The sequence below is a fragment of the Opisthocomus hoazin genome, chromosome 25, assembly GCF_030867145.1.
Source record: "Opisthocomus hoazin isolate bOpiHoa1 chromosome 25, bOpiHoa1.hap1, whole genome shotgun sequence".
NCBI lineage: Eukaryota > Metazoa > Chordata > Aves > Opisthocomiformes > Opisthocomidae > Opisthocomus > Opisthocomus hoazin.
Window position 1 is genome coordinate 9,293,795 of NC_134438.1, and position 12,510 is coordinate 9,306,304.

Here is a 12,510-nt window from a genome sequence, read left to right on the forward strand (position 1 = left end):
TTGACAGAACTGCTACCTCTGTCTACCTGTGATACTTTACAGTTAATGTCATGCACTAAAATGTATGTATATATAAAATAATATAAACCATAAAAATCCAGCCACTAGAGTTCATTGTCAGTGCTGAAGTGTCTGATATTAATCCCTGGAAATGTTTAAAAGGATAAAATCTAAAAGCAAATAGGTTTTACTTCTGACATACCCAATCTATGGCACAAAACACTGGACTGTTCCAGGACAGTGTGGTGCAATGTACTTTGCTTACGTTTTGGTGGCGGTTTTATTACTATGCCTTTGCTAAAAGATGCAAAGCAAGAATGTTAAACTAGCCAAAAAGCCACTGTTGTCAGAAAACCAGTGCACCATTAGGAACTTCAGGAAAATAAATGGAAAAGAATAGTGCTAGGGGTTTTATTCAGCGTTTTATTTTTATGAAAAAATGAACAACTGGAGCAATATTATTATTTGGGTGAATCCTAGACCTTGTAAACATCCAGGAGTCATTTTTGAATGAATAGGGCCTGTACATTATCCTTGATGTGTTGGCAGAACACTCCTATAAATAATGAGATCTGAGTAGTTCTTACAGTAGATTTTTTCTCTTACTTCTTCCGGCCAAGCTTGGGAGCCTTCTCAAGGCCTTGAATGTATTTCCGAGGTAGCTGGTATTCTTCTACAACATAACCAAGAGTTTGCTTCAGGTAAATATTCAGAGCTCAAGAATTAAAATCCCTATCTTGCTGTCACCAGTCCCGGCCCGGTTCCAGAACGGACTTACCTAGCAGCATCTTGGCCAGGTGATGGATTTGGTTGCCTTGGATCTGGACCTGAACTCTGTCTTTTGTTCCTGGTACTGGGGCGATGGTGGCACTGGCTTGTACTTTTTGTTGCAGAATGTTGGCCACACACTGTGGGTCTAGACCGTACAGCTCCAGGTTCTTGATAATTGTCACCTACAGGATTTAATAATCATTGCAGACATCACTGCTGTAGGCATTAGCAAGTCGTGTCCCGTTCATCCCAGAAAAAACGAGCTGCAGGGGCTGCTCTCAGAATCTGGGCGTCTGCTCAAAACCCCCAATTTTAGTTTTCTCTTTACCTTCTTATTTGATGATCTCTGTGCTATGGTTATATCGATGGGCTCAATGTTTCCTTTCCTCACAACAGGTTCTTGTCCAGAAAAGGTCACCTGGTGTAGGGGCTGCAGTCGTTCAAGGCACCTGAACGAAGTTTATACATCCAATTAGTCTGTACAGTACAGCAAGGCTGATGATAACTATGCTTTTCCACTGCAGCCTCTCACAAGTTTTTGAGACTACAGGAAAGCCAAGATTCTATGTGTGAGAAGAATTTGTATCTTAAGAAGATAAGGCATGATGATCTCATGTAAAGATTTGCATCCTAGCTATTATTTAAAGAAGGGGACTGACTAAAAAGAAAGCCGGTCTCCTGACTCGCAAAATCTATAGCTTAGATTGTCACTGGTAAAATTCTACAAATTGGTTCTTGTAGAGGAAAACCTTCTTTAATTTTGTCTTTAAGCTATTGTTCACAGATTGGTGAAGCAACTTCAGTCTAAAATTCAGGATAAACTGTGTTACTGTCACAGGAGCAAGCTTGGCTTCAGAAGTAAAGGAAGCTGCCAGAGGTGCCTCAGAAGCACTGGGCGGTGAAGAAGCTCAAGGCAGGTAAGACATTGGGGATAGTCAGGCAAAGTTTTTCGGTATATGGAAACAGTGGTCTTGTCTCAGATACTGAGGCCTCTTGGACCCGAAAGGCTGCTTTAGATTATAAATGCAGAAGCTGTGCTGCCCATAAAGAGCAGGATGACTGACTACCATTGCCTAAAAAGGGCACGTTCAGCTATCTATTTATCATTTTACAAATATGTTTGTTCAGGAAGCTTTCCCTGGTAAGTGCTTAGCAGGTAAACTAAAAAAAAACCCCAACAACACCAGTTAATGCTAGATGCTTGTTAAATGCTAAAGAGTGAGAGATTCTTCAAGTGAAGGTCTCTTGGCATTTTTTTTTTTGTGTTACCAGTAGAAAGCTGCAACTTAGGTAGCTCCAGTAACACGTGGCTTTGAGTTGATACAATAGATCAGTGTAGTTCTGAAACGCTACACTGGGAAAAGTCACCTGCTCAAGAGGTCATCCCACTTCAGGTTTGAGATTTCATCTTGTTCCGATTTATCTAACAGGCAGTCGCACAGAATGGCATTCACCTTTACAAAGCTACAAAACAAAACCACGCATTACATGCAAACAAGTTCACATTTTTTTCCTCTCATTCAGCATCTCCGCAGAAGCAGGGTAGGACAACTTCCATGCCTACTCACTTTTTGTTTGTTTCATCAACCAACTCGTTAGTCTTCACATAGTTAATGACGATGCTTCTCACCTCACTGCTTGAGAGGATGCTGCCTTTTCTAAAGAAAAAGAAAACTTTTAAACTTACTGCTTTAAGTAGTTAGGTGTTCAGGTCTGTCACTAGGACAGAAGACAGCAACTGTATTTGGCAGTGACAGCTCAATACTGAAATACAACTGCTAGGAAGTGATTTCTCGTTACACCTCAGCTGCTGTACACCAGATAAAAGGCTGACAGCAGGAATTACAGAGACTCTTGGTGCCTAGTCTGGGGGCGATGACCCTAATGGCACCCCTAACCTCAGGGGACTGTGGATAACTTTGTACAAAAGTGCTGAGCTGAAGAAAGGCTGCCACTGAGTGCTATGTAAACTACATCAAAACAGGCAAGATTAGGACACCAGGAGGCAAGTGAGTTTTTAAAATTATCTGGGTTTCCTCTTTTAAGTAAGCCATACTGCAGGTGGGCAGAATATGCCTTACCCAATGGCAAATTAAGACAATCCAAGTAAAATGTATCAGTTCTGACACTTGAGCTATCACCTCCTTAGCTGTGGGAGAAGTGATGTGAGTACTTGCTGAATGCATTTGTCACAGCCTCTTATCTTTCTTCCCTTTGTGAAGCAATTAATATATTCTTGATTCCCATCACTTTCCTTGACAGCATCGCAGGGCCCTCCCCATGAGGGCTAACAAAATGGTAACAGCATAGGTTTGTTAGTCTCTCTCGTCACGTAACAATGTTTGTTTTGTACTTTTCTAGTGCTTACCTGTGTCCAGACTCCTGAAAGAGTGGTAGCATTTTTGTTGAGACCCCATAAAGTGAAATGATTTCAGGAGCATGGTACACTTGTTCTCTGTCTTCACTCTTGCTCTCTTGGGCAGCAGAGGCTGAAGAAAATCCTTCAGGTACTGTAAATGCTTTAATGCTGAAATGAGAATTATTTGGTGTGAGTGAAAGGGATTGAAACGTATCACTTCCATTTCACTGAGAAACTAAAACCTAGCAGAGTCACGCAAGAAGCTTTCTGGTCTGTTGGATAGTTTATCGGTTCCTCCAGACGCATTCCATTGCGGCGGGGTCCTGTGTCTGTGGATTACAGGACATGATGAAAGAACAGTACTTTAGAGCCTTAGCTGCAATTACTAAATTTGCCCTTGCACATTTCAAAGATACACATAAATAGGCACCTTAACTCAGGTGATACTGAACACTTTCCACGCTTGAGTAAAGCCCTATATTTTGGGGAAGAAGTAAATGTCTCTGGCTATTCTAAGCGTATTTGGCTCCTGTAATTAGAGACAACTGCCATAATTCAAACAATGCAGTCCCATTCCACAGAACAGCTAGAATTAAATTTTGAAAATCCCCCGAACTGCAGTCTCCACAAATGTACAGACATTTAAAAGCTGAAATTATTCTTTAGTGGTCACTGATAAAAGACAGTTCTGGAAGAGGGGGAAGAACCATACCAGTGCAGGAGCTGGAATCTCGTTTCATTGATCAGAGCTGCAGATTTCATGCATAAAGGTAAGAGAATTGACAAGCTGAGTATGAGTATGCCTGTCTCCTGGTGAGAGAAAGTTAATGCAAAAAGTCAAAGTAATTCTGGTTCTTCCCAAATGCAGAAGACAAGATATGCTTATATCTACAGAAATATTCTCTGCTCCATTAGTTGCCAAGGAGACGTTATACAACAGGAAGCACTGGGCCCGCTGGGAAATGCCAAGCGAGAGCTAAAGTGCCGATATGCAGAAGGAACGAGTGGGACATTCTTGATGTGAGGCAACTATTAATCCTTAGAAAGATAATGGAAATGCAGATATAGAGGAACTGGGTAATAAGTAACTGAAAGGGTGAGAGTATTCATGCAAATCAATATGTGTAATGGAAAAGACAGCAATTCTTTTTCTTTCTTAGTTTTTTGAGATTACGACTTTGGCTCCTGATTTTGCAAAGAGCTCGATTTCACCCTGTATGACATTCTCAGACTAGTTTCATGACAGCAGCAGTGTCATCTTTTTATTGAAGTTATTGTTTAGACAGGTAAGTTCACTTCAAAGCTGAACAATGAGTTGTCCCAGCACACTGATGGAATGGGGAGGGGAAGACCTGCTTAAGCTGGAAGGGCATAAACCAGCCATACCATTATAGTCACTGTTAAATAGACAGAAAACTGCCTGCTGGATTTCAAACCTTCTTGCCTCCCTTCCCCCAACAACAACAAAGAAACCCACACAAACTATCAAGACGCTGTCAAAAGAATGTGCTTTTTAGTGACTGCTAACAGGCTTGATGCTATAACTCTCTTATGTGCATCCAAACTGGAAGCCAGAAATTTGTCCTTGTAACACTGCGACAAACTGCAATGAACTGAATCCTCCTCAACATTTCAGAAATGTTTCTCTGGAAAATTGGTACACCCACTACAAGGATAAAGAGCCATATGCAACCCTCAGGTCATTCAACAGTCCTTTCTGATCTTCAGTTCTATCGATGAATGCACAACTAACAAGAAAGGAAAGGTGGAAATCACGATGCTATCATTAGACTTTAAGCATGCTCAGTGCCACTGAGTAAAGAAGGAACGACATAGTTTATGTGGAAGAACTTTACAAGAGCAGGAAACATAAGCAATGTTGTATAGAAGCAGTGTATAAAACCCCTCACAGCATACTAAGATTAGGAAATGAGGGCTGCTACAGCTATTCAGAATGGGAATTCAAGCAGAGTATAGGTAATAGAGCTGGAAGTAGCAGATTCCACTGCCTTCTTTACCAACTCTTCTATAGACTATAATATTCTACGTACTCTGGATGTTTCCAGTCCACTTCCACGATGCTCTCCACGCCTTTGTTCAGCTCCCTCACTTGTAAGATCTTCTGGTGCTGCATACATTGCAGGAATTTAGAGAACTGAAGGAAGCAACAATCAGAAATGTAGAGACAAGCATTTTAAATTCCTGTTCATGAGTTTCTGACTGCCCCAAAGTTACTTGCTAAATCAGAAAAATTTCTTTAAAAAAAAAACAACCCAGAGACCCCACACCTTTGCTTCTCTAAACACAGCAATTGCTAAGGAGCAGTGAGTACCTCTGTCTTGCTCTAAAACAGAGTAAGCAAGTGTTCCTTAGTAGGTCTGCCTTCTGTTTGCTCTGCGACCTTCTTAGCCAAATCCCAGTACATCTCATAGGGACTACTGTGAGATCTTTGGCAATGCACTTTGTCTTTGCTTGTCATCTACACAACAGGGACAACATCATCTCCTTTCTCTCCGTGTTTTGTTCGTTAACAGCTTTAGAAAAGGAATGGCCTCTTCTTGCAAGTAGCTGCAGTGTCCAACGAGATCAGAACCCTTTAACAGCTATCGCAGTATACAGTGGCAGACAGCATTCGCTGCATTCAAAGCAGATCAATGCTCACGCTTTCAGGACAATGACTTCTCCCTGGATCCCAAAGGAGCAGAGCTGAGAAAAAGAACCTGGCTTTTAAGAACAGCTTCTAGGTTTTTTTGCTTGTCTGCTTGGTTTATTAACACTTCCACAATTTTGACTTCAAACTTTTTCTTTCCTTCCGTTTCTTATTTAAATTAATGCAAAAAAACCCAAACAGAAAAATCTCACCTTCTTATAGCTTGATTTCTTTATGTCCAGTTGTTGTCCAGCAGGGCTATAAATGGATTTTTTAAAAGCTCTTTAGTTATAAGTTACCCTTCATTTCTTCTTAAATCTTGCTACTTAAGCGAGAAGATTCTTAACAGCGGAAATACGAACCACACACAGAAAGAACTACTTCAAACAAGCTAATAAATAGAACACGACGAGTGAAACTAGTGCTGATGCTCCTGTGGGTAGGCAAACAGCCATTTAAGTGACTAAGCAATCTTGAAACAAATGTCAGCCAACTCAAGTTAGCCACCAAGTGTGTATCCTGGTCTGGACAACCAAAGTATTTGACGTAAGAAGTGAGCATAATCTTAGATAATCTTTGATAAGGACCGAATTTTGCTTTTGAGTCAAAAACTTCATCCTAAATATCACACTCAATCTCCACAGTTTTAAAGCCAAAAAGCCAGCATGCAAATCCAAAGACAATCTTCTTATCACATACCAGCATGAGAACATATGGCTGCGCAGAAATGTGCTGGTGAGTAGAGGGAGATCCGACTTCTTTACTTTGCATTTTAAGGCATGAAAAAAGCACTGATTAAATAATGCATCCATTTGCTCTGCAGGGAGAAAGAGGACAAGTAAGCCATGAGTAGTCTGTCTTTCAGAACAGGGCACTTGGGTCTTTCAGACCGCACAGAACTGTCTCTACCCCATTCTCGCAGTGGGCTCTCCAGAATGCCCAGTAATCTAGATCGTGGGTATGGGCTTCAGCAAATTGAAAGGGCATAGTCTGGTTCCGTTTGTATGCAAAAATACCTTGTGGAGTCCTGCTGTCTTCAGCTTCCTGCTGCACCTCTGTGCTGGCATCTTCAGCTGTTCCTGCAGCTCTGTTCTCACCGAGTTCCTCCTTTCCTATCAGTATTGCACAGCTGTCTCGCTCCTTCAGGCTCAAATCACCAACGTCCACGCGCTGCAGTGGGTCAGTGGAGAAGCTGATGACAGGCTCTTTCCCCTCCATCTCTTCCTCATCCTCAGCACTCTCCTTCTCAGCAGAATCTGTTACCAAGGGAGCTAAGGTAGGAGGACAAGATTTGTCACCATATTCCCTATAAAAGGAAGAAAAAGTATAACATAGCTTTCTGTTTACTGCCTTGAAACCAACATGGCATGAACAAATATCACCTTGATAAAAGGCACTGGCAGTTGCATGGATCGTTTTCTGCATTCTCAATACCATCAGATTTATTTTTAACTCATCTTCCTCCATAAACTCTATGTTCCCCCCATGCATCTTAATTTAAAACTGAGCAGACTAGTTGAATCCAAACGCCTGGCAATATACCCACCAGAGGTGATCCATGTAAGTATGCAACACAGCAAAGCCCTTCCCTTTCATTCCAGCAGCCAGCATCTCCGCAGTGGACATCGTGGCAACTGCAACTGCTACTGGAGCTCTGGGAAAAGAAGGGAGTATTCCAGCAGGACAGCACAAACACACCGTGGTACTTGGACAAAGAAAGACTGTGCCACTGTGATATAATGAATTTCTTGTATGTCATCCTTCTTATTTATAACCTGCTTTTTTCAAAGCATCTAGGTATTTTCTGGCTTTGTCCCATCTTTCTGGTACATAAAGTTTTCCAAAGAATCCCAACGATTTGTGCAGCTGTGACGGTGATGTGAAGGTTGTGCAGTGACACAATAATTCTTCACTTTATAAGAGTACAAGAAGCATAAGCACTGCCAAAGGAGACTAGCAGTGGGGGGAAAAAAACAACAGCTTTAGCACTGCTCCCTTGCTCTGTATTTCCTCATAGACAAAGAGACAACTGTGTAGAATGCAATCTTTTGTTAAAAAAATTACTCTCTTTCAAAATAAATCTACCAGTCGTGCACCCACAGGTCCAAGAGAACCAATTTGCAAAGCTTCCCACCTAAGCTCAAACAAATCCTAACCCAGACATTCAAGTGGATTTTTTTTTTTCCTGCTGTGTTTTCCACGGTGTAGGTCCTCAGTGCATCAAATGCACCAGAACGATTCTGCTTTTATTCCCTCAAAACCACCAGAGTCTTCTTGGAAAGAATAGCTTCATTTTCAGTTTCTAAGAAGATATAAACAAAGAGTCCTCCGTACCTGTTGCCCAAGAGGGTGACAGCACAGAGCGTGCCCTGCTCCACTTGAGGAAAACCAGAAGATGGCACTACAACTCCTGGCAGCATGAGATCTGAAGAATAAAGCACATCCATTTCCCCATGAAAGACTCGGCCACTGCCTCCTCCACCCCCATCCCTCCTGTTACTCAGCAAAAACACAAGCCTCTTAATAGCTGAGTGCATGCCAGATAAAACACGATCGTCTGTTTCTCCTAGTAAGGCAGCACTTCTTGCCACCACCCTGTGGAGTAAGGGATCCAATTCACAAGGGTGCTGGGCACATCCCCAAAAATTGCAGAAGAGCTAAGCGTGTTCAGCCCCTTGTCCTGTCAGGCCCGAAGGGAGAACTGTTTTTAACAGAAAGGCGTGGGCTCCCAGCCTAGACAGCATTACTCTTCATTAATGACACAGAAAGAGAAAGGAACAAGGAGATGTGTCTGGAACTATCCAGCTACTCTTCCCTGTCCCAAGGGTAGGTTCTCCCAGCAGCTCTCTCCCTGAAGAGAGAATTGCCTAAAATTTGTTGCTGCTGACGCATCCCTCCTGATCTGACACAATAGCTGGGCTCAGCTGTGAACTCTCCTCCGCGTGAGGAAGCAGCTTCAACCATCTCCTTGCTATCTGGACAGAAACAGCACAGCTTCTTGCATGCTTCCTTCTGCTTTCCGTACCTGGGAGGAAGAGACTGGCATGTGAGCAAAGAACAGCTTTCCATGACGCACGTACGGCATCACATCATCACCAAATTATGTAAGGAGCATCTGCTCTCCCTCATAGCAGCTGTAATTGTCTAGAGCTTGCAGCCTCATGGACTGACCTGTGTTCCACAACTTGTTTTTGCAGGCATCTAATTTTTTTCTCAGCATCATAGATTTAATGTGCATGCTGAAGAAGCTGACAATATTTTTTTCCTCCCGTTCACTGTCACCACTACTTTCAGCAAATCCAGAATGAACTCTGCAATTGCAACCAAGGCTCCACAGCTCTGAGGACAGCAATCACATGAAGACCTTAACGTGACAAGGTAAGTAGCATGTGTGTATTATGTAAGTAACTAGGGCAGACAGGAGATATTTGAATTCACGGAACAGGTACCACGAATAGCACTGCCTTGCTCCTCCTCTTTGTAGCTGAACGCTCCCTCCATGTCTGCAGCACTGGCCAGTCTCATGCCTTTCCTCTGCTTTCTGAGATGTGGCTCTAGCTCTCCTCTCTGCCTTTGTTGGCCATTGTCTCGGTGACCAGCGTCTTATCTTTGGATGGTAGCAGAGGTAGCCTGGTTGCCATGGGAGATGAATGACCTGCAGCCCTCTTTCATCAACATCCTCCCCCCCTTAGCAAGACTTTTTATTTTTCCCCAGAAACTAGGTCACTACAAGTCAGCTGCAAGGCTTGCTCAGATGTCTAACACAGCTACACATTCAAGCACTTTATTTTCCCAAAAGCAAACAAAGCAAGCAGAGGGACCCGAGTTCTACCTTAGATACCGTGTAATGGCAAAAAGACGTCTCTTCCTACATGTACGCTTCCATTTACAGACTAAGGCTGCAGTGGCTACAATTTAATCTTTTTTCTGGTTGAGCAGTTCTGCAATTTAAGTTTCTAAAGACCTGATTCTCATGAGTCTGAACTGCATCCAAAGCAGGTTCCAGAATATAGACTCCTTTCTTGTAAGTCCTGATCCATAATTGGGTGGTAGAGCCAGTAATCCAGGAATTTAAATCCAACCTCACCTGCACAATCCACAATTTACTTGACAGCAATTACAACTGCAGGTTCCACTATAAACTCACTTCTTATCCATAGGATAAGCTTGTTCACCTCTGAACTGACAGGAAGCAGAGTGGCAGCAAAGGAACTCAGCTGCTCAAGGGAAGTTATAAAGAAGGCAGATCAATGACACAGGCAGCTCTGCGTCCCAGTTCAGAGCTGCTGATCACCCCGAGAAGATATTTCCAAATCTGAGACTCCCACATGGAACAGGTTACTACATGTAAACAGTTTAACCTACTTTGTTTCATTCACCAACTTTTTTGCAGATAATTTATTTTCCTTTTTAGGACATCACCATGAATTACTTTTGCGTACTTCTTCTTTATACTTTTTTGTTTCAGGTACATTTTTACCACTGGGAAAGATAACATCAGAAAAGCCCTGAAGGCAACTCCTCTTTGCAATGCAGTGTGACAAAGTTCTTGTCCTCTTACCTGCTCCTCCTGCTAGTTTCGGTAGCACAGCGGGCCATGTTGAAAAAGCAGGGAGAAGATCTGGGTAGACCCACAGCGTGTACACTGTCCCAAAACAGAAACAAATTTAAAGATGCATCATTAGAAACTTCTCCAGCTGTTGCTTCTTCCCAGCTTTAAGACTACGCAGTACAATACTAACCACAGCTAAACACTCTCCTGTTACTCGGGTAATCAAGAAATCTGAAGTCAGAACAATCCTACAATAATTAGTAGATGTGATGGAGAAAAATAAACTGCTAGTTTATCCTGTGAATTATTACAAAGGATATAGATAAATGTTTGCATTATTTTCCCTAAAGCAAGAACACTCTGAGCTAAAATGATGTTCCAACAGGGAAGAATGACTGGGGATGGATGCAGTGGATAAAAGAAAAGGGGCTAAGCTGCTAAACTATGACTTAAAAGATTTGTTTCCTGGTTTCTAACCTCTCGGCATCTGAATTTCCTTTTTTGCAGAAAGAATCCAGAAATGCCACTGATTTCATGAAGATGTTGGTAGAATAAATGTACCGATACTATAGCGACAGGATAAGTACATAAGAAAGAAACAAGGAAATCTTTTGGGGAAAGGCTGGTGCCCAGTAAGTAAAGAGGATGATTCCAGTCCACTCCCCATACCTGTTGGATACAGAGCCTTCTCAATTTCAAACAGTATTGGGTTCCTGTTATTCATGTAAACAGTGACGGCCTCCCCTTTGTGAGAGTATATTTTGATGACATTAAGCTCTTCCTTGTTTGGAATAAACTCAGTCAACTGTTCAGCACTAAGGTTAGGAAAAGCCGCTGCAACATCAGTTCGTAGTTTTCTCCTGTAACGATATGATCAGAAATGTGTTACAAAGTTGTCTAGACTACCCATCAAAATAACTCCTAGATCAGTAGTTACTATTTTGTTGGCTGTTCACGAGATTCCCACTTTTTCACAAAAGATAATTTGAAGCATTTTTGTGCAGGTTTACAAATGAGACAGTCGCATGCCGAAAGAATACCGGCAAAAGGCCCAACAGGCTTGCTCTGCTCATATCCTTCCTCAAACCCCTGCTTACAGCTCCTGCTGCTGTCCTCGCCTCCCTTCTGCCCTGATTCCACCACTGCTCCGAGCTCCTGAGCAGCAGCCTGGGAGGCTCAGCCCGGCCCGTCACCCGCAGACTCCCACTCCCCCGATTTCCTTCATGCTTCGGACACGGTGCCCGGCACCAGGCGGGCTGGCGCGGTCGTTCCGAGGCACCAAGCGAACCGAAGCCACCGGCCAGTCAGCCGAGCATCGCCACGCGAGTAACGAGACACAAGTCAAGCAGGATCGGCTAGGCCTCGCCACAGCAATTCGTTAAATTACGGCAGCGCCTTCAAGCAAAACGCGCCGTTCATACTCCGACCGGTCGATTACGTCGGTCACAAACCCGAGGTGACAGCGGCCACAGCTCCCTGCCCGCCCCGAGCCCGGCGCCATTGCAGGCCCGCCGGGGCGGGAGGCAGGATCGGGGGGCTCCGGCCCGGCACTCACCGATCGGACCCCTTGATGGCGGTGTTGGATCTCACCCGGAACGCCCTGGAGAACATGGCGGGCCCCTCGCCGCGGCCGTCGCCGCGCTCCCCTCAGGCCGCGCCAGCCGCCATGGCGCCGGCCCGCCCTTCAAAAGCGTCCGGGTGGAAACCGCCTCCCCGCCGCCTGGCCCGGTCCCCCCGCTGCGCCTCGGCCTCCCACCCGCGGGAGCCGGTCACCGGGGGGCGCCCGGGCCCCCGGGCGCTGCGGGCTTTCTCCCGAGGGAGCCTTTTTCCTCCGCCCGAAAGCCTGCGCTTCGTTCCGGGGGGGTCTCCCGGGGCGGGGGGCACCGGCAGAGACGCTGAGGGGGGAGAGGGGCGAGCGGTGACAGCCCCAAGGCGCTGGATACGGGTTTCAAAATGTAACGACGCGGTTTGGGGGGGGGGGGGGGGGGATTGCCTCTCCGGTCCCTGCCCGGTCCCCGGCCCGGGGAGCCCGGCGGGCCTCCACGCCCCGCCCCCCGGCGCGGCCCCCCCGCCTCCCCCGCGCCGCCAGTGCGCAGGCGTGGCCCGGCTGGGCGGGCGGGGGGCCGTTGCCTTGGCAACGGGCGGGCCAGTGGCGGGGGGACGCAGCCTGTACGGGGC

At 44.9% G+C, this 12,510-nt stretch overlaps 1 protein-coding gene across 2 annotated transcripts; it reads right to left on the reverse strand.

Moving 5' to 3' along the window:
* Nucleotides 1-403: 403 nt before the first annotated feature.
* Nucleotides 404-12,303, reverse strand: EIF2D (eukaryotic translation initiation factor 2D). 2 transcript variants are annotated; one of them, XM_075442991.1, is made up of 15 exons: nucleotides 11,888-12,301; nucleotides 11,002-11,192; nucleotides 10,342-10,425; nucleotides 8,115-8,205; nucleotides 7,327-7,434; nucleotides 6,797-7,086; nucleotides 6,480-6,597; nucleotides 5,993-6,038; nucleotides 5,182-5,285; nucleotides 3,140-3,298; nucleotides 2,340-2,429; nucleotides 2,140-2,235; nucleotides 1,100-1,220; nucleotides 779-953; nucleotides 404-673 (listed from the first exon to the last, which is right to left on the reverse strand). In XM_075442991.1, exons 1-15 carry the CDS (start codon nucleotides 11,941-11,943, stop codon nucleotides 603-605), a joined length of 1,800 nt encoding a protein of 599 aa, XP_075299106.1. In that variant the 5' UTR covers nucleotides 11,944-12,301; the 3' UTR covers nucleotides 404-602. The 2 variants fall into 2 exon arrangements, with proteins under 2 accessions (XP_075299106.1, XP_075299107.1); XM_075442992.1 differs by lacking the exon at nucleotides 2,140-2,235 and having other exon boundaries at nucleotides 11,888-12,303.
* Between the last annotated feature and the right edge of the window lie 207 nt (nucleotides 12,304-12,510).

Bases quoted from the DNA above. Each gene is read 5' to 3' on its own strand.
- EIF2D (XM_075442991.1), bottom strand. From the start codon at position 11,943: ATGTTCTCCAGGGCGTTCCGGGTGAGATCCAACACCGCCATCAAGGGG. The intron at 2,430-3,139 runs GTAAGCACTAGA...CTTTTTCTTTAG, and splicing joins TTTCAGGAGTCTGGACACAG to AAAAGGCAGCATCCTCTCAA. The intron at 674-778 runs GTAAGTCCGTTC...GTTATGTTGTAG, and splicing joins CCTGGCCAAGATGCTGCTAG to AAGAATACCAGCTACCTCGG.